At 43.8% G+C, this 25850-nt stretch overlaps 1 protein-coding gene across 4 annotated transcripts in view; it reads left to right on the plus strand.

The window, feature by feature from the left end:
• Positions 1–25850, plus strand: part of RNF41 (ring finger protein 41) — a 131648-nt gene that overhangs the window by 48552 nt on the left and 57246 nt on the right. For all 4 annotated transcript variants that reach the window (XM_077483390.1, XM_077483389.1, XM_077483391.1 and 1 more), the window contains one exon: positions 13355–13466. In XM_077483390.1, the coding sequence (XP_077339516.1) occupies positions 13377–13466 (90 nt within the window). In that variant the 5' untranslated portion in view covers positions 13355–13376. Of the gene's footprint in view, positions 1–13354; positions 13467–25850 lie in introns of those variants that run through there.

A 25850-nucleotide genomic window follows, 5' to 3' on the forward strand; every position in this document is an offset into this window, starting at 1 on the left:
CTGCGTACGAAGTATGAATAAAGTCTGCTTCTATTTTAACACAGTACAGTAGTTAAACACTGACTGCACACATGCAGTTAGTGGTTGACAGAGTAGCTGCAAAACACTAAATTTAGCAGGCATTAGTGTACTTTTCAATGCTCTGCATCGTCAGGCGGAGAATTTGACATGCAAATTTCTGAGTGCACTGACGTTATCTATGGCGCACAGATTTGCTGAACAGCTGATGCTACGTCACAGGACGTTCCATATTCTGCCAGGTTCGACAATTTGTCTAAACCTAGGCTATGGGAGTCAGTTGTAGCAGTTTTGGGAGTTGTGGGAGGGTCCTAGGGTTACTGTGGGTGGTGAAAGAAGAGAGTTGGAATACTGCTCTCGCCAATCACACTCCATTCCTTTCTGCAGTTGAGAGTGCTGTATAGTAAGATGTGTAAGTTTACAAACCATCTCTTGGAGAAGAAATGGGCCATTCTAGCTATAAAAGGCTCACCAATGTCAGATTGATTGTGTGTGTGTGTGTGTGTGTGTGTGCGGTTTTGTGTTGATCTCATTCTTTTTAACAGAAACTGCAAATTTGTCTTTGAAGGCATGATTTGTGTGTGTGTGTGTGTATACATATGTTTGCACACACCCCTATTTAGTCTCACACACATCTTTTGGTTGTTGTAAAATTTATGTGCAGTCACCAAACACACAAATTGTGAGCAGAAATTCACACTCCTACAAAGTGTGAATGGGGCCTTAGATGTAAGGGACCACTACCTTTCTAGAATCATTGCAGTCTTGGGGCTTATTTACAATGAATGGTGTAAAAATGCAGCACAGCCACAAGTTTTTACTGCACCCCCCCCACCTGCTCCCCCTTTAGCTGATGAGGCAGTGGCTTGGCGTGCACACATGCCACGGCTGCGATACTCTGCTTCATGGCTGTGGTGGGAACTGTACCTCCTTTAGTGCTTGGTGGGCACTACTGCCTGCCAGACACAACCAATTCCATTAAATGGAGGCACTCTGCAATTGTGCACAATGTGCATGTTTTGGAAGCAGTACTGCAGCATTTATGGGATTCAAATAGGTGATGCAACTCTGCACCGCCTGTCAAATGCTCTCTGAAGAGTGACCCAAATGCAGAGCACTCTTCAGACTGCAAAGCACCTGTAAATGTGCCATTTTTGTCTCTGAGCATGCCAAAGAATAGTGTCTTTCTACAACACTACAAAGAGACTGAGAGGTGTTTCCTTCATATGTAAATGTATCCCTTCAGAGAGCAGGGCTCTCGGACGGTGGGACTCTCCCTGTTCACGCTGAGCAGGACTGAATGCTAATTGTGATCCATTCAATCCTGCCTACCGGCAGCACAGCTAGCTTTCTAAACAGGCTATGCATGAAGGGGTTTAGTTCTTGAATAATGCTGTGAGGTTGGACTTGGAAGTTTTGGACTCTTCCTGTAGGTGGGTTTGAATGCTAATAAGGATGTATTCCAGATCCAACCCACCATCAGATCTGAAAGTAGTTGCAAACCCTCTTTCAACTTCAGCTCATTATAATCTGCATAGAACAGGCAGCTGATCGTTGCCTGTGAAATGTCACTTATGCTAACAGTTTCCTCACAATCCGTCCTGCAATCTGTAATGTCACCGGCGCATGCCCAGCCCGTAGCGTCTTTAACGGCACGCTATGTGTGCCGTTTCACTATCCGCCCTCCTCTTCCTGGTTAGAGGCTTGGTTTACATGCGATTGCGCAAGTTTAACACAGGGCAGGAAAGGAAAGGCAGAAATTATGTCCACAGAAGAGCCAGGAATCAATAGTAAAGATGGCGCAGCCAATTCCTGGAAGAAGGGAAAAATGTTTTAATAAAAGCAAAAAAAAGTATTTCCAAACCTCGTTTTAACTACACTTTAGCATGTAAGACTTCCATATACATTGCTTTATAATTTCTTAAAAAAAAAAAAAAAAGAGGAAAATATAGGGTTTACTTCCTCTTGAAGGAAACTATTTTTGCAGAGTCCTTAGACTAGAGATGCAGCAGGAAGTGGCTATGGAAGGCATTCTGTCTACACAGATTATAGAGTCACATGGTACAAAGACACAACTAAACCCATAAAATCATGGGATCTGCAGACATCAGATCAACACAGTAAGTACAGAGGTATGATCTATGCTGGGACTGATCATTCCATTCAGTTCTAGTGAAAAGAAAGTTGGAGTTTAGCTTTAAACTTTTTTTTTTTTTTTTTTTTTTTTTTTTTAGCCCAACGCTAGGAATTTGGGGGGAGAGAGAGAGTCCCTAGGGGTACAGGAACAGGCATTGCTTTCTACCCTATCCCACACTCCAGCTCTGCCTTCTCTAATTCTCCAGTCAGTGGGAGGGTCCCTCAGCATCCAGTACAATTTATGGCCATTAACCCCGAAATTGATGTTGCAAGAGTGAGACACTGGCCGGGTGCACCTTTATTTTCTAAATGGGTTCCTTTTAAGCTAGTGCATTGTTGGTTCACTTACACTTTTTTTTTTTTCCCTTCAATTTCCCTTCTAAATGTTTTTTTTTTTTTTTTTCTTTGTCTGAATTTCTCACTTCCTGGTTCTCGGTAAACTTCAAACCATCACCCGAGTGGTGTTTAGTCAACCAGAACAGCTTACTGAACAGGAAGTGAGAAATTCAGACAAAAAACAAAGAAAAAAAACATTTAGAAGGGAAAACTAAGGAAAAGGTAAGTGAACCAACAATGCACTAGCTTAAAGGAACCTATTTAGAAAACAAAATACAAAACTTTACAACCCCTTTAAGAGATTGCAAACTATGTAAAACAGCCTATTCCGTTTTGAAATGGAAATGAGAGGCAAAATGTGTGTAATGCTGTGTAAGAGCTGGGAGGAGAAACTGCAGTGCACACTGAGCTACCCAGTGAATAGCTGTGCAGCCGGGGCTGTCAGGACAAGTCTGATCATTGGAGGACAGCAGGCTGAGTTCTAGGGCTGAAACAATTAATCAATATTATCGATGATGAAAATCGTCAACGATTTTCATTATCGACTAGTTGGTCTGCACCATGCGATCCGCGGAGTGGGCCTAGCTCCAGAGCTGGCGGCTATCTTGGTACACCCAGTGGCGGCGAGCTGGGGGTGACGACAGGCATTGTTCAGCCTGTGTCAGCCCAAGTGAAGGAATTCTGGAGGCGTCACGGTGGATGCCTTGCCTGCCCTCATTCAAAACTTCTTCTTTTATGCAGGTACCACTACATTTATTGCCTAATCTAACCTAATGACTAACTACTATCTATTAGATAGGATTAGCTAATAACTAACTACTATCTAAGCCTTTCCACTTGCTCGGCACAGCCACATTGTTGATTTAAATAAAAGGTACAACACTATCTCTCCCCCCCCCCCCCCCCCCCCCCCCAATAAAATGCAGCTTATTACAAGCATAAAAACATGGCATATCACTGACGATTTGCGCCAATAGGCATCCTGGGACTCATCACGGCGGTCTGTTTGGAGGAACTTTGGTCGGTGGGGAGCTTGGCGCAAATCATCAGTGATATGCTGACTATGGTTTTTATGCTTGTAATAAGTTGCATTTTATTGGGGGGGGGGGTGGAGTTTGTTTGTTAGTGTTATACCTTTTTATTTAAACAAACAAACTCCACCCCCCCCCCCCCCCCCCCCCCAATAAAATGCAACTTATTACAAGCATAAAAACCATAGTCAGCATATCACTGATGATTTGCGCCAAGCTCCCCACCGACCAAAGTTCCTCCAAACAGACCACCGTGATGAGTCCCGGGATGCCTATTGGCGCAAATCATCAGTGATATGCTGACTATGGTTTTTATGCTTGTAATAAGTTGCATTTTATTGGGGGGGGGGGTGGAGTTTGTTTGTTTAAATAAAAAGGTATAACACTATGTGGCTGTGGGGGGCGGAGATATTGTGTTTTTTTTTTTTTTTTGTTTTGCTGATCCGAAAATTGATCCGATCCGTGACTTTTTTGATCCGTTGCACCCCTAGTCCGCACCTTCACACCTGCTGGTCCGTTAGAATCCTGTGTATCCTCCAGTGTCCTATGCATGCACCATGTCCATGAGCACGCAGCTACGCCTGCTTGCATTCTCCACCCAGCTGACATCCCGCCAGCAACGCGCCTGCGCTGCTTTTGGCTCTGCCCCCCCCCAACCAACAGCCTTCCTGTAGACCCACCGCAGAGCGTCGGCGTGGCAAGCCCTCGCCGGGCTGCTTTCCAGCGATGCCGTGATTGGAGGTTGTGCTCTGCACATGCGTGCATCCATCTCCCGGCTTCGGGGTGCCCTTCGCTTCATTTGGAGGAGTCGACCGAGTCATGTGTGGCGGATCTGGACTGAGACTCCGCCCCACATCACCCTGGCACACCGAGGAGGAGCCGCTGTCACCATGAAGGGGTGAGAAAACCTGAGACACCGGAGGGGGGGGGGGGGGGGAGCACTGAGAGGAGGTGGGGCAGTGACACCATGTGAGAGGGGAGGAATGTGTCATCTTTACTGGGGGGGGACGTGTGTGTGTGTGTGTGTGTGTGTGTGTGTGTGTTTCTCCCCTTTTTTTTCAGTTTATTTTTAATTAATCGGATTAAAAAAAAATCGGCCGATTAATCGATTATGAAAATAATTGTTGGTTGGAGCCCTACTGAGTTCCCAGCATAGCTAGAGAACTGACCATGGTGTGCTGATCTGGCAGGAACACCACGGATTTCACATAAAGGAAGCAATACAAGGAGAACAGGATACATTCTCGTACAAGTACATGGTACAGCAAACACATATCGGGAATATGAAATGCTGCAGCAACAAACGCTTTAAGCTGAATTTCGATGCATGTATGGGCAGAGAGGATGTGCAGTTGATCTACCAATCAACTTCTTTACAATTCTGTCGGGTTTTTGTTGCTCAATCAGCACCACTGGCAATAGCAGGCAAGAGGAATACACTGATTAATCAACAAACAGTCGGGGCAGTTGAACGAAAGACTCATGTAAGGGATGCAGGGACCACGCCGAGGGACCCTGCTGAAGTAATCATTTTTATAGTGTGTGTTGGTTTGGTCCCCCCCCCCCCCTTCTAATTCATAAATTTTTACTGCTTTACAAAGATATGCAAATAGGAAAACAAAAAATTTTTGTCCCATTTTTCAGTCCACTATACCATCATATTTCTTTCATACGTTCCTTCATGTGTTTTTTTTTTTTTTTTTTTTTTTTTTTTGTGTGTTTGGTTTTAACATGTCTGAGCGTAACCACTTTATAAGGCAGAGACTGCTGCAGGGGCAAAATCCAGACTTGTGTGCATCTCATTTGCATGCTATTAACCCAGATCTACTGTAAACTATGAAAGCTGCTGAGAATGTAATACTGGTGTCACTCGTTGACTATTCTACAAATGATTACATTTTTTAAAAGAAAATGGTTTGCGCGCTTTTTTCTCACTGTGCAGCTTTCTTTTAAATTTTATGCAGAACAAAATTTCTTTATCATATTTGTATATATGTTATGAAATGTGCGACTTATACAGCGCTTCAGTCTACTTTTTAAAAATGTTTTATTTCAGAAGGTAGCGGAGCAAAACCTTTCCATGGCTTAAAATAGGGATTTAAATGTCATCCCTCTTATTATCCAGGTTGATTGGTAGGCAGATTGTTTTGGCAGCAAAATGTTTGTATGCTTTCTATCGGGATTGCATATCTATTCTGAGGTAGATGGAGAGATTGTATAAATGAGGGCTGGGAAGTTTAAATTGGAGAAATTTATCAGCTCACAAATGATAAGCAATGGCTCTTATAATGTGATATTCCAAAAATGTACTTGTGCAAAATAAAACCAAAACCTTCTTGACCAAGACAGCTGGGAAAGCTGCTTGAATTGAGGGTTAAATACAAAAGTCCAATTCTGTTAACCCCCCCCCCCTCTCCTTTTTTTTTTTTTTTTTTTTTTTTTTTTTTCCTCTTCCCCCATCTAAACTACAGAATTATCTGGCAGCCTCTAGTGCTACTATGCATGCCAGTGACCATCTCACTTCATTGTTCTACAACAGAGAAAAATGTGCCCCATTAATAATGCAACATAAAATATTAGTGTTATGTCGAATTTGTGAAGCAGTAAGACTACCCCATCCTTTTTCTATCCAGTAATATGGAGACCTTTCTTTTTTCTTATTTACCTCATATACCTGTGCACTGACACTGTGTATGTATGTATGTATGTATATATATATATATATATATATATATATATAAAAAAAATTTCCATCACACACTCTATATTGTATCTCACAAATGTGAGTACACCCCATAAATGTTTTATTATCTTTTCATGTGACAACACTGAAGAAATTACACTTTGCTACAATGTAAAGTAGTGAGTGCACAGCTTGTAAAACAGTGTAACATTGCTGTCCCCTCAAAAACTCAACACACAGCCATTAATATCTAAACCGCTGGCAGCAAAAGTGAGTACACCCCTAAAGTTAATGTTCAAATTGGGCCCAAAGTGTCAATATTTTGTGTGGCCATCATTTTCCAGCACTGGCTTAATGCTCTTGAACATGGAGTTCACCAGAGCTTCACAGGTTGCCCCTGGAGTCATCATGGCATCACAAAGCTGGTGGATGTTAGAGGCCTTGCATTCCTCCACCTTCCGTTTTGAGGATGTCCCACAGATGCTCAATATGGTTTAGGCCTGGAGATATGCTTGGCCAGTCCATCACCTTTACCCTCAGCTTCTTTGGCAAGGCAGTGGTTCTCTTGGAGGTGTGTTTGGGGTCGTTAAGTTGAAATGCTGCCCTGCGGCCCAGTCTGCGAAGGCAGGGGGATCATGCTCTGCTTCAGTATGTTGCAGTACATGTTTGCATTCATGGTTCCCTTAATGAACTGTAACTCCCCAGTGCCGGCAATACTCGTGCAGCCCCAGACCATGACGCTCCCACCACCATGCTTGACTGTAGGCAAAACGCACTTGTCTTTGTACTTCTCATCTGGTTGCTGCCAAATGCTTGACACCATCTGAACCAAAAATTGTTTTTGTCATCAGACCACAGGACATAGTTCCAGTAATCCATGTCCTTGGCTTGTCTTCAGCAAAATTTGCAGACTTTCTTGTGCATCAGACCAATTTGATGCAGTGTGCGGCGTATGGTCTAATCACTGACAGGTTGACCACCCCCACTCCTTAAACCTCTGCAGCAATGCTGGTAGCACTCATAAATCTATTTCCTAAAGACAACCTTGGTGTATGACACTGAGTATACATGCACTCAACTTCTTTGGTCGACCATGGTGAGGCCTGTTCTGAGTGAAACCCTGTCCTGTTAAACCGCTGTATGGTCTTGGTCACTGTACTGCAGCTCAGTTTCAGGGTCTTGGCAATCTTCTTATAGCCTAAGCCATCTTTATGTAGAGCAGCAAATCTTCTTTTATTCTATTTATTTATTTTCCTCAGATCCTCAGTACCATGCCAGGTGCCATGTTGAACTTCTAGTGACCAGTATGAGAGAGTGAGAGTCATAACACCAAGTTTAACACAGCTGCTCCCCATTCACACCTGAGACCATGTAACATTAACTAGTCACATGATCCTGGGAGCAAAAATGGCTAATTGGGCCCAATTTGGACATTTTCACTTAGGGCTGTACTCTTTTGTTGCCAGCGGTTTAAACCTTAAAGTTGATGTAAACTCGATTCATGAAATTTGAGCTGGGCACATTACTCTTGTCTCTCTCCAAAGCTGCCATTGCTGTCTCTTGCTCTGTTATCACCCTGATAACTTGTCACATGTTCTCCTAGACTGGAGATAGAAGTATGTGTTGCCAATAATACACTCCCAGTGCTAACCAGGAAAAGAATCTTTAACACGAAGAGCACTTTCTAAAGGATATACCGTGCCTTGCAAAAATATTCACCCCCCCTTGGCTTTTTACTTATAGCCTTTAGTTCAGTTTTTTTTTTTTTTTGAATTATAGGTGATGGATCAGAACATAATAGTCTAAGTTGGTGAAGTAAAATTAGAAAAATATATACAACAAACTATTTTTCAGATTTAAAAATAAAAAAAACACCCTGATAATTGGCATGTGCGTATGTATTCACCCCCTTTGTTATGAAGCCCATAAAAAGCTCTGGTGCAACCAGTTACCTTTTTAGAAGTCACATAATTAGTGAAATGAGGTCCACCTGTGTGCAATCGAAGTGTCGCATGGTCTGTCATTACATATATACACACCACCTTTTTGAAAGGCTCCAGGCAAGGAGGGCATTAATCAGAGAGGCAGCACAGACCTAAGGTAACCATGGAGGAGCTGCAGAGTTCCACAGCAGAGACTGGCATTATCTGTACATAGGACGACAATAAGTTGTACGTTCCATAGTGTTGGACTTTATGGTAGTGGCCAGAAGAAAGCTGATACTTTGAGCAAAAAAGTCACATTTTTTGAGTTTGCAAAAAGGCATGTGGGAGACTACCAAAATGCATGGCAGAAGGTGCTCTGGTCTGATGAAACTAAAATTGAACTTTTTGGCCATCAAAGAAATGTCTGGCACAAACCCAACACATTACATCACCCAAAGAACACCAACCCCACAGTGAAACATGGTGGTGGCAGCATGATGCTATGGGGATGTTTTTCAGCAGTTGGGCCTGGGAAACTGGTCAGAGTTGAGGGAAGATGGATGGTTAAATACAAGGGTATTCTTATGAAAAACCTGTAACACTCTGTGATTTGAGGCTATGACGGAGCTTCACCTTCCAGCTGGACAATGACCACAAACACGCTGCTAAAGCAACACCTGAGTAGTTAGAGGAGCTGCACCTTTAAAAAAAAAATAATAATAATTAAAAGGCAGCAGCTACAAATTACTGCAGCTGCTGACTTTTAATAAATGGACACTTACCTGTCCCAGGGTCCAGCGATGTTGGCAACAGCTCTCGGCTGCCCCATCGCCATCCTCTGTCAGGGAATCGTGAAGTGAAGCATTGCGGCTTCACTGCCCGGTTCCCTACTGCGCATGCGCAAGTCGCGCTGCGCGTCTCCACTGGTCCTCGCTGTGTCCTGGGAACTGTGTGTTTCCCAGAACACAACAGGGGGGTCGGGGCATCTGCGGCTAGCTTGTCACGGAAGTGGGTGCAGATACCTGGATTATACAGGTATCTGCACCCCCCCCCCCTGAAAGGTGCCAATTGTGGCACTGGAGGGGGGGAGGGTTCCAATGAGCGGACCTTCCACTTTAGGGTGGAGGTCCGCTTTAAGGGGAAACATGTAAATGTGTTGGAATGGCCTAGTCAAAGCCCAGACCTCAATCCAATAGAAAATCTGCAGTCAGACTTAAAAATGGCTGTTCACAAACACACACCATCCAACTTGAAGGAGCTGGAGCAGTTTTACCAGGAGGGATAGGTAAAAATCCCAGTGGCAAGCTCATAAACTCATCCAAAGCAACTTGAAACTGTGGTAGCCCCAAAAAGGTGGCTCTACAAAGTATTGATTTTAGGGGGTGAATAGTTATGCACATTGACTTTTTATGTAATTTTGTCCTATCTGTTTGCTTCACAATGAAAGAAAAAAATCTTCAAAGTTGTGGGCATGTTCTGTAAATGATGCAAATCCTCTAACAATGCATGTTAATTCCAGGTTGTGAGGCACTGTATACCAAGACAGCAGATATCAATGTAAAACCTTTTTATATAGGGAGATTTTTCATCTCTGTATCATCCGAGGTTGTTCACTTCTCTGGGTATATGTGAAGGTTTACATCCACTTTTAATTTCTGTGTGTTGAGTTACTTCCAGATGTATTCCTAGCAATGGAAAGCTATAATCCCCAAACTGGCAGAGAAACTTGATTTTCTGGTTTTACAGTCAGGTCATGAAGTGTAAGTAAATCATGCTACAGGCAGCAGATTTGTGTGTGTGTGTGTGTCCTTCTGCGCCAGCTTTACCAATTCCCCCCCCCCCCCCCCCCCCCTTCCCAAACATTGTTTTGTTAGAGGTAATAATTCTGGCATTGAGTAGCTACTGTTTGGCGCATAAGAGTTACAACTTGGGTTTAAAAAAAAATGGCAGATAAAATGGTACATGTGCATTTTTTTCTATTAACCACTTCAGCCCCGGAAGATTTGGCTGCAGAATGACCGGGCCATTTTTTTTGCGATTCGTCACTGCGTCCCTTTAACTGACAATTTGTGTGGCCGTGCAACATTTCACCCAAATAAAATTGTTAAAAAATCAACACGTGTACATTGATTATATTGTCTACAAAATAGTGGATAGAGCTATAGCATTTTTATTAAATATTTTTATTTTTTTCCCCCCATGACTGCCACGTTATGGCGGACACATCGGACAATTTTGGGGACCATTGGCATTTATACAGTGATCAGTGCTGTAAAAATGGCAGTGAAGGGGTTAACTGTTCCCTGGGAGGTGATTCTAACTGAAGGGTGCTTGGTCTGACTAGAGGAATTGATAGATCTTGGTTCCTAGCTAATGGCAACACATAATCTATCATTCCTCTCAGAACAAAACTCAATTTGTGTGTTTACACATACTTCCGTGTTCTGTCCCTTGTGCTTGTGGGTCATCACGACAGCATGGCCCTTCCTTCTCTGGAAACGGGTGTGTTTTGTTGTTGCTCCTCCTCAGGGTCCACTGACCAAGGCTCAGTCTTTCAAGCTCCCCTTGGGCTGTCCAAAGCAGCCCTGGTCGGGCAAACCCAGAGTGGGCTTTTCCAGACCCCCCAGATAAGGCTCCTTGGGCATGAAGAGGCGCCCTCACCCGCAGTCTGGGTGGGGGGACATCTTCACTGGTTTCCGGGCCTGTGGACCTCTCTAGTGGGTCCACAAAGTAATTTTATCTGGTTACAAGACCAGAAGTTCCAGACCTGTCTCCCAAGCAGATATTTTCTGTCCAATTTGCATCTGTCTCCAGACTGCTTGTTAGCCCTCCGGGCACGGTGCAAGACCTGTTTCTCCAAGCGGGGATTGTCCCAGTTCTGGTGTCTGCATTTCCAGGGCTTTTATTCAAACCAATTTACGATCCCCCACAAAGAGGGTACGGTACATCCGGTTCTGGACCTCAAGGACTGCTGTGTGCAGGTGCGGAAGTTCAGAATGGAGTCCATTTGCTCCATGGTAGCATCCCTTCATGAAGGGGACTTTCTTGCTTCCATCGACATCAAGAATGCCTGCCTGCACATCCCGATTTGTGCACAGCACCAGTGGTTCCTCCGCTTTGCTGTGGGAGAGGCGCACAATCAGTTTGCGGCGTTGCCCTTTTTCGGTCTCGCCTCCGGTCTTCAGGAAAGTATTGGCCCCAGTTCTGGTGCTGCTGCGCCAGCGGGGAATTTCTGTTCTGTTCTGGGCTACGTAGGCGACCTGTGAGCAGAGTAAGACATGTTTGTGGTTCTAATTTTCTTGCAAAAGATGATTTTTACATTTAGGAGAGAAGTGTCAGAATTTACTTGGGATGCAAGTGGTTAAAGGAGTAGTCCAACTTGAGCTAATTTGGCTGGACTTCTCCTATGGGTCACAAGAGTGCAATTTGTTTTGCACTCCTGTGACCCGGTTTCAGCAGAGAGCAGTCTGAAATCAGTCCAGCCACCGCATCATCATGACCAAGTCTGGATCTGCCTGGACTGATGCCTGTCTCTGCCTCTCAATGAGCCGCTGAGAGACTGAGACGGCCGCTCCGCGCCCCTCCACAGCTTGGCGCTCCGGTGAGCAGAGAGGAGAGCTGCTGACTGATGGGCAGCAGCTTTCCGCTCAGATCTGTGAGAACTGAGCCATCGGTGCTGTCGGCTCGGTTCTGAAATTTTCGGACTGACATGCAGGAATGAAATTGTGCAAGTTAAGCTGAACTCTTACAATTTCAATCCTGCAGCAGTGTGAACCTGGGCTACGATGTGTGTGTGTGTGTATGTGTGTGTGTGTGTGTATATATATATATATATATATATATATATATATATACACACATACACACATACACACATCGTAGCCCAGGTTCACACTGCTGCAGGATTGAAATTGTAAGAGTTCAGCTTAACTTGCACAATTTCATTCCTGCATGTCAGTCCGAAAATTTCAGAACCGAGCCGACAGCACCGATGGCTCATATATATATATGACGCAAATTCACTTTTTGTTCTACAATTATTTTCTGTAATGCGATCCTAACGTGTGGCCTTCTAAACTGAAATTTTCTGAACTGCGTTTTAAGTCTTGGTGAAATTCCTTGCTGCAGCAATACAAAATATCAGCCCTTCCCAGGTCAAGAAGTTAGAGTGTGACTGAGAACTGGGTTGAGAAATTCTATGGGCTAGTCTGCAAGGCTGTGAGAAAACTATCCAGTCATAATACAAACTGATTTAGTTACAAAATCTATGATAAACTAGAATAAAAACATCTTGCATTTTAAGATCCATATTCAGTCTTTTCAGTAGCTCCTGAGTTCCTGAGGAGCAATTCTGGGCACCATATTGCGGCCTCGTACACTGCTTTTAGCGTGGTTTTCTTCCTTCCTTCCTTTTTTTTTTTTTCCCCCCTTTTTGTAAAGCCATAATGTGCTAGTTTATATGAAACTTGCCTGAAAGCAAAGCATTCCACGATGCGATGGCCACTTCCATCTTCACCCAGTCTTCCTCTGGATCCGGACTGGAGTGACTGGCTAGAGTCACGATGACGTCGCTCCCAGGCGACCATTCCTTCAGAGCGAATGCGTTGATGTCATTGGCTGCATATATAGTAAATATTTTCTAAAAGGTGCACCGTTTAGGTGATATTTACAGTGCCTATGGACAAGCCTTATAGGAGTGGGAATAAAAAGGGAAGGGGAATCTTAAAACGCTAACTTTTGGGTGCCATTGGTGAAACTTTCTTTAAACTTGCCGGAGACTCAACAGAAAATGAGGCAATCTCTCCAAAATTAGGGGGATTGCTTCCTTTGCCCTTGTTCTGGATACATCTGTCCCAGTGATAATGAAACATAAAACAAAAGGGAGAAATCTTTGTAGCTAGGCGGTATGGACTGAACAGAAGTTCTAATCCTCCTTCTCTACGCTTTTTTTTTTTTTTTTTTTTTTTTTTTTTTTTTTTCTCAACCAAAAAAAAATTTACTATACGGTGTAATTGTTGTTGTTTTCTAAATGTATGCTCCTTGTTTGAATGAAGAGAGGTTGACATTATAACACATTATGAAGAGGGTGCATTTATATCATCCATAGCAATTAGAATTTAGCAGTGCTGATCTGTGCATGTAGGGAGAGGAAGGAGCTGAATGCTATGAGCAACATAATAAAATGTTTTTTGTTTAAAATGTAATGCTATATTTTATTTTGTCAGTGTTCAGTGTCGGTGATGAGCGATGGGTTATGATGTAACACGCTTCCAGGGTGATGTGGACGAAGATCTTATCTGCCCCATATGCAGTGGGGTTTTGGAGGAGCCAGTGCAAGTAAGATGTTTTTACTTTTTGTCTGTGAATACTGTCCTATTCTGGAGACCTCTTACAAAAAGACATTGAGATACTACAAGTGTAGACTGTGGGATAAAACGTATTCGAGTTATTCATGTCGAGTTATTCACTTTACAGTCAACAAAGAGGACAAGGGGGCACTCTTTACATCTAGAGGAAAAGATTTCATCTCCAAATACGGAAAGGTTTCTTCACAGTAAGAGCTGTAAAAAAAAAAGTGGGGAATAGACTCCCTGCAGAGGTGGTTACGGCCAGCTCAGTGGATTACTTTAAGAAAGGCCTGGATTATTTCCTAAGTGTAAATAGGATAACGAGAGAGAGAGAGAGCAAGACGCTTTCTCTGTGGATGCATGTTTAGGAGTGCTGTTCCACTGCTCCTCATGAGGAGGTCTGTAGTCGCAATCTTGTTTTTCAGCCCCGGGCAAATTCTTTCAGCCGATCTTTCAGCCTCTTGGAGGTAGCTGAACGCTTGGTCTGTGGGAGCAGCCAGGAATAAGCAATATGGTGATGGATTCTGAAGGTGGCTGGCAGAGCTCCCTCTAGACATGTTCAGCTGTCTTAGCTGTAGCCCCCCAGCCTTACTTATTACATAACGGTAAGAGGCTCCATAGCCACCCAGACCAACTTACTGTGGTTTTACATTAGCAATGTTGTGCATCTGTGATCAGGCTGTCTTGCATACACACACTACACTAGGTGCCTAGTCGGATGGTTGCCTCATAGAGTTCATGAAGTTCAAACGTTCTATCAGTTAATTTATAATTTGTTACTGTCCTGCCTTTATATTTTAGTTAGTGTGTTGGGGGCGTCACGGCAGACCTAACCTTACATGTTATGATCTACATTAATCTCTATTAAGCCCCACAATTGTAGGTCTCTTATCTATCTTAATTTTTATTGTTGTTAGTAAAACAATTGAAACACAAGGGCCACTACCTGATAGCACTAGGCACTTGTGGGTGGTGGAAACCTTTTTAAATATTAGGGTATAAACCTAATTGTAAATCCCAAATCCTATATCAAACAATTTTGGTTCCTCTATTGGAGGGTTTAAAAGGAAAACCTAAGACGTGGGGGAATATTGTAGCTTAATCTGGATGGTGTGGATGCCTCAAATTTTACACATCTTGCATAACTCGATAGTATGGATCAATGGAAGTTGGTTTGATTTAGGAAGATATTGTATTTAGGGATTTAATGTGGAGAAGGAAGCTGGCCGGGATACGGCTTTGTGTACTGCAATTGCCAAAAGATAGGGGTGGCCTAGCAGTTCCACACGCCGGGAGTTTTTTCATGGCAGCGCAATTGCGGCATTTGTGGGGGTGTGTATTGGGAAGGGAAGCTGTAGGTTTTGGTACATGTGCAGTGCAAGCCTGTACACCACACTTCACATACATTGAGGCATTAGAATCAAGATACCTCAAGATGAACATGGACAGTCTTGCAATGCACTTATTACTGAAAGTATGGCAAAGGATATGTTCCCTACTTTGATATTCAGGGTTTACAGAATACACACCATTATGGGATAATAACTTATGAGATGTTTGAGAGACTGCAGAACCTCAACAACTGAAAACAAAAGGGAGTGGGGAGGCTGTCACGATTTTATATAGCACCAGAGTCCTGAAAAGTTGAGGTTTTCAAAAGTTTCTATCAGTACTTGCAGATAAGATGCACATTGACAGTCCAGGTTTTAAGATAACCAGGCTAGAATAGAATAAGGCCCCTCTCCTAAAATCTTAGTGCCTCTTCCTAAAGGGTTAATATCAAAATTGAAAAACTGGACCTTCCATGCAGGGTAAAATGAGAAGCTGATGTAGGAAGATTAACGGATGTTCAATGGGACTGTATTTTAAAATCGGTAAAGTTAACATCTTTATCCCCGACACAAAAACTTTCTAGAATACATAGGACATGCTATGCACCAAGAAAATTCTTTTGTTTTGAAAGACTGCCAGAGCCATCGTGCCCTGGGTGTTTAGGCCCAGTTCTGAGTCTTATTTATATGTTCAGGAGGTGTAGAGAGTAAGTACTGGTATGAACTATTGTAGTAATTTTATAAGCATTGATAATTATGTAAATTAAACTTTAATAAAAATAATTTAAAGGAATGGGGGCAGGAGAGAAGTTTGTATAGCCCACTACTCTTGGTGAAGGGAATCCTTCCCTGCTACCTGTGTGACAAATGTAGTGAGTGTAACTTCAGAATCCTTAACAGCATTTCCTCTGACTGTCATGGAAACTTCTTCATTTTTATTTTTATTTTTTTTGTTAGGCCTCAAAGTAGCCACTCTATGCTTTGCATAACTCGCTGGATTTCCCGCACTGGTGGGGAAGTTCCGTGCTATCCAAATGGGCCTAAAATTGGCTATTCCAAAAGCATATCTGCTGTGTAAAGCTGCATGATTAATCGTTAAAAACTCTATCACAATCCAACCCCCCTCATGATCTTGACACAGCATTTCCTCGATTTTAGTGCAGAGAGTTTTCTGCTCAAGCCGACGAATGTCAAAAAAATAAATGGGCAGCCAAGTTTATCACAACATCCTTCAGGCAAGATAAAGAGACCTTGTAACATTTTCATTATTTTAAATCCGTGGAATGAGGGCAGTTGAACAACTTAAAGACTAAACCCTTTTCTGACGCTTGTTAAAATCACTGTTGTGTTTTTTTTTTTTTCTAAAAAAAAAAAAAGCCATGACAGGATCCCATTTTTAGTAAATGGAAATATGGGGATCTCATCCTCATGCTATGGCGTTGCCTGAAATTGCGAAAGCATTGGGAATCTGTTGCTACACTTAACTCAGTTTTTCAGACCACCATATCGCACAACCTGAAACTGTTTATTGGAAGCCCTGGATCTCCTCACACGAGATGTGTGTTCATTGGAAGCACTCTCCAAAGCACTGTTTTAGGCTCATAAAGCCATTGGTTTATGTTGGAAATCAAACTCCCCGACTTTGGAGGATTGGAGTCTAAATATGAAGTCATTCTGAGATGCGACTGATCGTGGGTACCCTGGGAAATGCTCAAAGCTTTGGGAGGCTTGGCTGGCCACCCCCAGGCCTTGCTCCAATTGATTTCATAATGCATAGATTGCTAATACCACCCCCAAGCGCTTCAATGAGATTCTGTTCCCCCTCAGTCGGGTTTGCTGCTGAGTCACAGGCCGGAGCTACATCTTTATTCTATTTTGGTGCACCTGCAAGGGCTCTGTCGACTCTGTGCTTGTCTACTTTTGTATATGTAAAGCTATGCTGTATTTTATTTTCAGTGATTAGTTGGCTGCAGGGTCGTCTTTAATATTGACTGGACCCGGGGCAAACATTTTCTCGGGGCCCCTCTTTCATGCAATTTCACTCTCCGCATGCTTTGAGACATACAATAAATAGCAGTCAAACTCAAAATTAGTTTACTGAATCAGATCAGGCGGCGATTGTTATTGTTTGGTTGCCAGAGATTACAGTGCATCATTACTGCTCACTGACTGGCTGCTAGAGTTTACAGCACATATTATGGCTCACTGTTATTTTCTAGAGATTACAGCACATGACTTCTGCTTGTTTGGTTACTAGCGATTACTGTACATCAATACTGCTCAATGATTGAATGCTAGAGGTTACTGAACATCTATACCACTCACTAATGGTGGTTAGAGATTACAGCGCATTATTACTGCTCACTAATTGGTTGCAAGAGGTTAGTGCATAGAATTACTGCTCACTGATTGGCTGCTAAAGGTTACAGCACATAATTTCCTCCCTGCCTGCATATTCACATGCACCAATATTCAGGGTGCTGTGGCACCATGTTATTTTGAAGAATCCACCTCCAATTTGCTTACTTTTGCAAGACATGATGTTAAGCTTAATTACCACAATTGTAGGCAGGACTTTCAAGCATGCTCCTTTACCCCCCCCCCCCAGTGGGCAGCATTCAGCAGAAGTGATGGTGGATGGGACCTCGGGGACTGCCGCCTCTATTTAAATATCGATGCCACGGTCCACGACTATTTACATATCAATGCCACGGTCCATGACTATTTACATATTAATGCCACCACTATTTACATATCAATGCAGGTTATTTACATGTAAATGCAGGGTCTGCAGGTGAGTCATCTGTATATGGCAATGGGGTAGAACTGGGCAGCAGCAGCAGAAGTTTACACTGGGATAGCGGGACACAGCATGGGACTAAAGCTTCCAGGGATAAGGGAATTTAAACTGGGATAGTTGGCAAGTATTAGGCAGCTGCTTTGGGCCCCACTATAATGATGGGGCCCAGGGCAGCTTTCCCTTTTGCCCTGCCTTAAAAACGGTCCTGGTTGACTGTAAACACTTTTATTTTTTTATTTTTTTTTTTTTTATTTTTTTCTGCTGGTTGTACTGGATTGAATGCGTGTGTGGGTTTTTGTTTTTTCACTCCTGAACCTCTTTTAAAGGAACAATATAGTGACATTCTTTGTCAAATGCTTTCAAGACAACATGTAAGACTGTTCAATTGCAACACTTGTTTCCATCTTATCAGATCAAGTTTTCATGCAGTACAATCCTGTTTTTCCTACTAATAAAACGGACACATCATTAAAGCGGTTTTGTACAGAAAATTGCAAGTTCATCTTATTCAAATGGCTTTGGAACATAGATGCAGTTATGACCATTGAAATAAAATAATATGCAGTATTTACCTTTTTATTTTTAATGTTTACGCCGACTTCCGGGCTCTCCTCCTGTGGGAGTAGGCGTGTTTATCGGCTTCGCAATGGTCCCTGGGAACTTTTTTAGCTATTTCCCAGGAATCCGTGGGGGACAGTCATGCCGAAATCTCGTGAGATTTCGGAAGGAGGATGCCGGTCACATGACGAGAGCATGTCCGAAATTGCCATTTTGAAAGTGGGCAGGCAGCTCTATCTGCCATTACCACTATAGCACACGAGGCAAGAGGAAGGAAAACAAAGAGGACACTCAATGAGCATGTGCAAGATGGAGCAGTGGATGCTGGGAGCTCAGCGTCATCTCATCCAGGAAGTAAATGCCTGTGGGCTTCAAACGCCCACAGTGAAAATGGAAACCTCTGGACTGCTTTTTTAAAAGTTTTCCTTAGCAATGAAATTGTCGCGCCGGGGGTTAAAAATACGCCGATCGTGACTGCAAAGACACCGTAGGAATCGCCCACCAGTGACACAGGTAAAAAAAAAAGAAAAAAAAAAAGGCAGGGGAATCCCGCTTTAAGAGTTGACATACCTTTTATTTTCACTTCTATTTTTTTTTTTCTGCTAGTTTTTACAAATCCCTAGATTTGTGAATTGTGTGATCAGTTGCCCCTTAGCTGATGTTTACACTTTTAAAATCCTGGTGTTCTCTTTTGCCTGTTGGCTTGCATAGTACCATACCTATTTTTCAAGACTAGAAACCATGAAATGTATGCTATTTTTACCTTGTGATGTTTTGAAAGCTCAACATTTCAGGACCTCGCTTGTAAACCAATTGGTATAAATTTAGGCTCTGTGCCAGTGCAAAGCATTTATGCCTAGAGTACACATTCATTTTTCCCGTGGGTGCCCTAAGTACCTGTCACATGAGTCAACTTGCAATCTGGAAGCTGTTGTCTACATTGCAGTGTCCCAAGTGAAGCAGTCCACTTGCATCTGCTTATGCTGCTGTTTTTCACGGTGCAAAAGCTATACAAGATCGTTTCTCCCATTGTCTGCAGTGTATGCATACATAGTATTCAGCTGTCCTGCAGTGTATGACAGTTCTGCAGAGCTGAAGGCTGGTAATATTGTTCCTGCCACAGAAAGCCTTGACAACCTGGCATGGATAAAACAGAATGCGTAAAAGGTAGACTGTCTGACCTTGAGCAATATCGGCATAATTTTAGTTTTGCAACAGCTGGAGGTCCACTAATTGCACATCTCTGATGTAAAGGCTTTTGTTGGTGCTGGAACATAGATAAATATTTTAGTTAAGATGGGTTATAAGGAAAACTGGTACAAGCCTTTTTAGTGTTGTGAGTGTAATTGAATGTGATAACAAAAATTCTGTATTTTTATTGTTTGAACAGTTTCTGCTTTGTTTTAAATGTGCTTGGTATGCTGCATGTGGCGCATCTCTGTGCATGGTATTGTTGCTGCATATTTTCTTCAGAGCATCATGCAGTGACAGGCCATAATAGATCATGCACCTCCACCACTCCTTGAAGTGTATTCAAGGAAAACAAAATTGCAACACGTTTTTGCAATGTAAACACATTTCCCCATGGTGCATACCTTTTTTTTTTATTTTTTTTTTAAGACCCTGGACGTACACAAAAAAACCTGTAGATCTACCAGAAATGCTCTCTGCTTATAAAGTGGAGCTCAACTCCCTTCAGCTGTCTGACATCCATCAACATCTGACTATGTCCGTTTTCATTTGCCGGCACTAAATGATGGCACTCCTACACATGCGCAGGACCAGTCATCCTAGCACACAGTTGCTGTGCAGGAATGTAAAAACAGAGCTGCACTTGTGCAGTTCAGTGTTCATTTAAAAAAAGACTACGACCAGGTGCGTCTGTGTTTGTGTGTGTGTGTTTTTTTTTTTTTTTTTTTTGTTTTTTTTTTTTATTGCAGAAGGAGCTATGCATGTCTCTTCTGCAATAAAGAAGCCTGTATGTTCGTAGTTTCCTAAAGTGAGACTTTTGTGCTTTATGCCTGCTTTTAGGGTGAAACCAGTTTATTTTATTGGGCCCAGTGTCCTTTTCTTAACTACTCAGACTTCCCACTCTGATCTTTTTTTCCAACGTAAAGGCTAAAACTGGCCATACACATATAGAAATTGTCACGTCTCTGTGATTATGAATTGTGCTGATGATCTCCTTCTCCTCCTCCTCCTCCTCCTCCTCCTCCTCCTCCTCCTCCTCCTCCTCCTCCTCCTCCTCCTCCTCCTCCTCCTCCTCCTCCTCCTCCTCCTCCTCCTCCTCCTCCTCCTCCTCCCAGCATATATAGTCAGTTTAATTATTCTGTAGTCCAAGATTAGGATTATAACAGGTGTGTAGAGGACACAGGCTTTCCTAAATGGAATATTTAACCAATCAAAAGGAAGCAAATAGGTTTGTTTTTGGGTTTTAAAGAGCAATTCATTGATGTAGCTTCTTAGGAGGGAGGTAAAGCCTGCCATAAGGATTAAAAGTTGTCCGCTTCACCAGGGACCGGCTGACTTTCGATTCAAGTATGGTCGTACAGAAATCAATATACCGGCTATGGCTGACAGCACTGGTCAGTCTGATGGGAAAGCTTCCACCATGTTAAAATACAATAGCTTAGCGGAGAGGATCCACTTGATGTGGATGGGAGAATCAAGTCAGTTTATTTTCTTGCATCATGGGACACAGAGCCATAGTAATAACTGTTATATCGGACCATCAGGTGCTGGACACTGGCACGCCCCTTAAGGCGTTAACTTTCCCCATATAACCCCTCCCACTACTGGGAGTCCTCGTGTTTTTTTTGTTTTTTTTTGCCAGTGTCTAAGGTGTTGGACTCCAAGGGGTTAAGGAACAGGTGTGAGATACCTGAAAGTTCTACCTGATCAGCAGGCCCGGCAAGGGGCCTTGTGTATTTGACGCACTGTCTCTCCGATGCTATGAAGGACTCGATCGTTTAAGCCCTATGGCTTATACTTGGACTAGTGCATTTTTGCAGAGGTCCGTGGCTGAAATATTGATCAGCGAAGCACCAGGTGAAAACACTTATCCACTCCAAATAGTCTTTCCCCAGGAAGGGACACAGATTGGCTAAGTACATCCAGAAGGGGTAAAGCTCTCTTTACCAGTAAAAGGAGGTTCAAACAGTTCTCCTTTTAATCTTGCAGCCTCTCCTATGCCTGGGTTATCTGCCTTTAGGCAGTCTCAACGGTCTCAATTGTCAGGTTCAGGAGACCATTCCCAGGGGCAGCAGCAGAAAGCCCATAAAGCAGAATGCTAAGGCCTTCCCATGAAGGAGCACCCCCACTCGTTTGGGTTAGGGGGAAAGGTCCTGCGATTCTCAGTGATGCAATGTTAAGAGCAGAGGGATTCCTGTGAATTATTATTTTTTTTTTTTTTACTCTAGGTTCCATCTAGAGTTTTAAGAGCCTGTAGATTGTATAGTGTACTGCCAATCTCCTTTTAGATCTACTAACAACTGTGTAGTGCAAGGGCCTGTCTGATTTTTTGATACAAATTACCGTATATACTCGAGTATAGGCCGACCCGAATATAAGCCGAGGTCCCCAATTTACCCCCAAAAAACTGGAAAAAATTATTGACTCGTGTATAAGCCGAGGGTGAGACATGCCTGTCCATCCCTGTGTGTCGTCCATCCCTGTGTGTGTCCATGCATCCGTGTGTGTGTGTGTCCATGCATCCGTGTGTGTGTGTGTCCATGCATCCGTGTGTGTGTGTGTGTCCATGCATCCGTGTGTGTGTGTGTGTCCATCCATCCCTGTGTGTGTGCATGCATCCGTGTGTGTGTGTGTGTGTGTGTGTGTGTGTCCATGCATCCGTGTGTGTCCATCCATCCCTGTGTGTGCATGCATCCGTGTGTGTGTGTGTGTGTGTGTGTCCGTGCAGCCTACCTGTGTCCAGCCTGCCTGCGTCCCGTCCCGGCCTGCGTCCCGTCCCGGCCTGCGTCCCGTCCCGGCCTGCGTCCCGTCCCGGCCTGCGTCCCGGCCCGTCCCGCAGCTCTTCGTCGGTGGCCATTCTAGGATTCAAAAGCCGCGCCTCCGTCGGTGATAGGCGGAACACTCAATTTCCCACTGACTGCTGGGAAATTGAGTGTTCCGCCTATCGGATGTCCGTGATAGGCGGAACACTCAATTTCCCAGCAGTCAGTGGTCCGCCTATCATGGACGTCCGCTCATCCTCATACTACGGACGAGGATGAGAGGACGTCCGTGATAGGCGGAACACAGACTGCTGGGAAATTCAGTGTTCCGCCTATCACAGGCGAAGGCGGAGACGGAGGCGCGGCCTTTGAATCCTAGAATGGCCGCTGTCTGTCTGCTCGACACGCTGATCGGGCAGACAGACAGCGATGACTCGAGTATAAGCCGAGGGGGGCACTTTCAGCCTCAAAAAAGAGGCTGAAAATCTCGGCTTATACTCGAGTATATACGGTAATGGGTTGTTAGGTGGGTCCTCATAATACATGGTTTTGGCAACTCTTAAGTGCCAGGTCACACAAGGCTGGCTTCAAAGATGTCTGGCTCTGAAGCCGCCCCGCACAGCGTGGCTTGCAAACTACTTCTTTAATAGAAGTCTATGCAAGCCGCACCAAAGTCGCCTCAAAGTAATGCAGAAACCTTTTACGAAGTCTGAGTGACTTGAGTTGCTCCTACTAGAATGAATCCCTTGCACTGCATGGAGCGTGACTTCTCAGGCGGCTAAGTCTTCTTCTTCTTCTTTTTTTTTTTTTTGGCTGTTAGCGTTGTGCTTTTAATCCTGCTGACGGGAAGCACAATGAATTTGAGGACATCATAGTATGCCCTCCCAGAGCTAGGCGACCACGCTGTAGCTGTCATTAGGCTATAGTCTGGTCGGCAAGTGGTTAAAGACATATATTTTTCTTGGTATGTGTGCATACCAGGTGTCCCATCACATGATTGTTCTAGATCAGGTATGTCCAAAGTCCGGCCCTCGGTCCAGTTTTGAATGGCCCGCCTGGTGTTCTGCGGGATCAGGGCTGTCAGATGAGCCCGATCCCCTGCACTGTGAGAAGCTCTGTTGGCTTCAAAAGTGAAAATAAATTGCAGGGGAGTGTGCTGTGCTCTCTGCTTCCCCCTACAGTGCAGTACCCGGCTGAATGAGGAAGCTGGAATGGTCAGTACTGTGCTACAAGCTAGATTTGTTTTTAAAAGGGCTTTATTTATGTGTGTGCGTGCATGTCTGTGTGTGCGTGCATGTCTGTCTGCCTGTCTGTTACTTTTAATCCAGACCCCCCCCCCCCCCCCATTCTTGTACCATCAGAACTGCTTTTGTGGGGTGTGTGTGTGTTAGCAGCCAGGACTGCTGCTCCCCTGAAAAGCAATCCATACACAGATCGCTTTTCAGAGGCATTATGTTGCCTCCTCACCACCTGTTTTAAGCCCGTAAATGCAGCATCACTATACCACAACTGTGCAATCCACACATTTGCGGGGTAGTTGCAGTGCAGGCCCATTCACCCTGGGTATACCTCCAGCTGCAGCCACAGCATGTGTACACCCCCAGCTGCTCCCTCTGCAGCTAAAGGGGGAGAAGTTGGGGGTGGTAAAAGCAGCTTAACCGTGTGGTTTTACTGCCTCTCCAATAAGCCCTTGGTTCACATCTGCGTGGCTGCATGCTGTGTGTAGGGCAGCCCATGCATTTCAATGGGCTTCCCTACCCACAAAAATGCAGGGAAAGAAGTCCCAGAGCTTTTTTATTTTTATTTTTTTAATTTATTTTTTTATTGCACTGCTCCAAAAGCACCCCGTGTTTCCAATGTGTGGGGTACTATTAAGAATTAACAGTACCCCTAAAGAGCAGAGCATTCGTCTGTGTGTCGGGAACGAGTGCGGCAAAGGCAAGAGAATTCTTGTTGGGCCGTGTTTTAGTGCTCAAACTACCGAATTTTAATGGTTCAAAGAATGTCGGGCAAAATGGTCAGCCCTCACACATGTTCACTTCATCAAATCTGGCCCTCTTTGAAAAAAGTTTGGACACCCCTGTTCTAGATCAATGACTCATCAAGGATAATGTTTACACCTGGACAACAGTACAGCAGAGGCAGGTTCAACGTTCCTATTCTGATGGGTTCAGTTTTAAAATGCATGCTCTGACAACCTGTCCTAAGAATTTTTAGCTGTCGCTTTTCTCCTGAAAAACTGTTTCCTGCTAATTAGCAGTTTCACTCCTGCCTCTGCCTTGATCATTAGGCTATTGAGTTCAGGAGATTTTACTTGGTTTAGGCCCCTTTCACACTGACGATCCGTTCAGGCCCGCCTGTCAGTTTTTCAGGCGGACCTGAACGGGTGCTCCATAGAGCTCTATGGAGCGTCGGATGTCAGCGGTGACATGTCCGCTGACATCCGACCCGCTCCGATCCGAAAAAGTGTGACGGAGGAAAAAGCTATTTTTCCATCCATCTGCGGATCGGATCGGGTGACGACGGGCACTGCGGTCCGTCGTCATCCGATCTCCCATAGGGGAGAGCGGCGCTGTGACAGGTCCGTCCCTGCGCAGTGTGCAGAGACGGAGCTGTCATCTCCCTGCTCAGCGGGGATCGGCGGAGTGATCCCCGCTGAGCAAACGGACATCCACGGGGCGGATCAGAACTGATCCGCCCCGTGTGAAAGGACCCTTAGACTTCACTTGCTGCATTCTTGTTTGTGGCAAAGGATTCAAAGTATTTTGAAGTCAGGTGTGGTCAGGCAAATTTCGAAATGTTAGCAGTGGCTGCCTACATAGTTCTCAATTTTATTTCAGCATGCTGTGTAGCAGGAATGGATGAAATCAAATGTTTTTCAATCTTCAGCAATATTTGTTTAATTCTGATGCTTAAATGCAAAAGAAAAATCAAGTGCTTTTAGGCTGGTAGGAGATTAGAGATGGAGATTTTTTTTTTTCTACCTTGTTTTTAAATGGCAGTAGATGCTAGCAACTCGAGGCTTGTGTAACTTGGTCTATTTTTAGAGAGAGATTGACTGTTTTAAAATATTTTGCAGGGTAAATTGGTAATATTTGAAGTGTTTACCTTTCCGTTCCTTGCTGGCAGGAAATAGCTGCCAGTTCTTAAATTTTTTTTTTTTTTTTTTTTCAGTTAGAACTAAGCCTTCCCAGTAAAATCAAATCAGTACAAGGAGTTCTATATGTATATGAATGCATTAAATTTGTAAACATTGCTAATGCATTCCAATGATGTGGGTCAGCCCACTGAAAGTAAAATGTTGGCTAGATGCTGTGGGTTTCTGCACTGGGATTAAAAAGGGTCACTTTTCAGGATGCTATACAAAGAATCTGTAAGGAACTACAAACTTGTGCATTAAAGAACAAGCAGCTGTTTACCCCTCTGTACAAAGGGGTAAATAGAAAAATTGTGCTATAGATGACATTTTCTTTCCTGCAACCACGGGTTGCAGGAAAAAGAATTGCCAAATTTCCCCCCTCAATGCAGCTAGTGTTTATGGGGAAAATACCTCCAGCAGGGCTATTGTGTTCTCCTGGCAGGGGAAGCGGGGTGCCATCCCTGCCAGGGGATCACAGTGATTGATAGTGGCTATAACCACTGGCATCAAATTGCATGTAAGAAATCGATGTAATTGTACCAAAGTTTATTTCTCGGTCAACTTTGGTACAATCCAGTCTGCCCATACATGG

The sequence above is a fragment of the Lithobates pipiens genome, unplaced genomic scaffold (assembly GCF_037356315.1).
Source record: "Lithobates pipiens isolate NorthernLeopardFrog02 unplaced genomic scaffold, aLitPip1_a1.2 Scaffold_16, whole genome shotgun sequence".
Classification (NCBI taxonomy): Eukaryota; Metazoa; Chordata; class Amphibia; order Anura; family Ranidae; genus Lithobates; species Lithobates pipiens.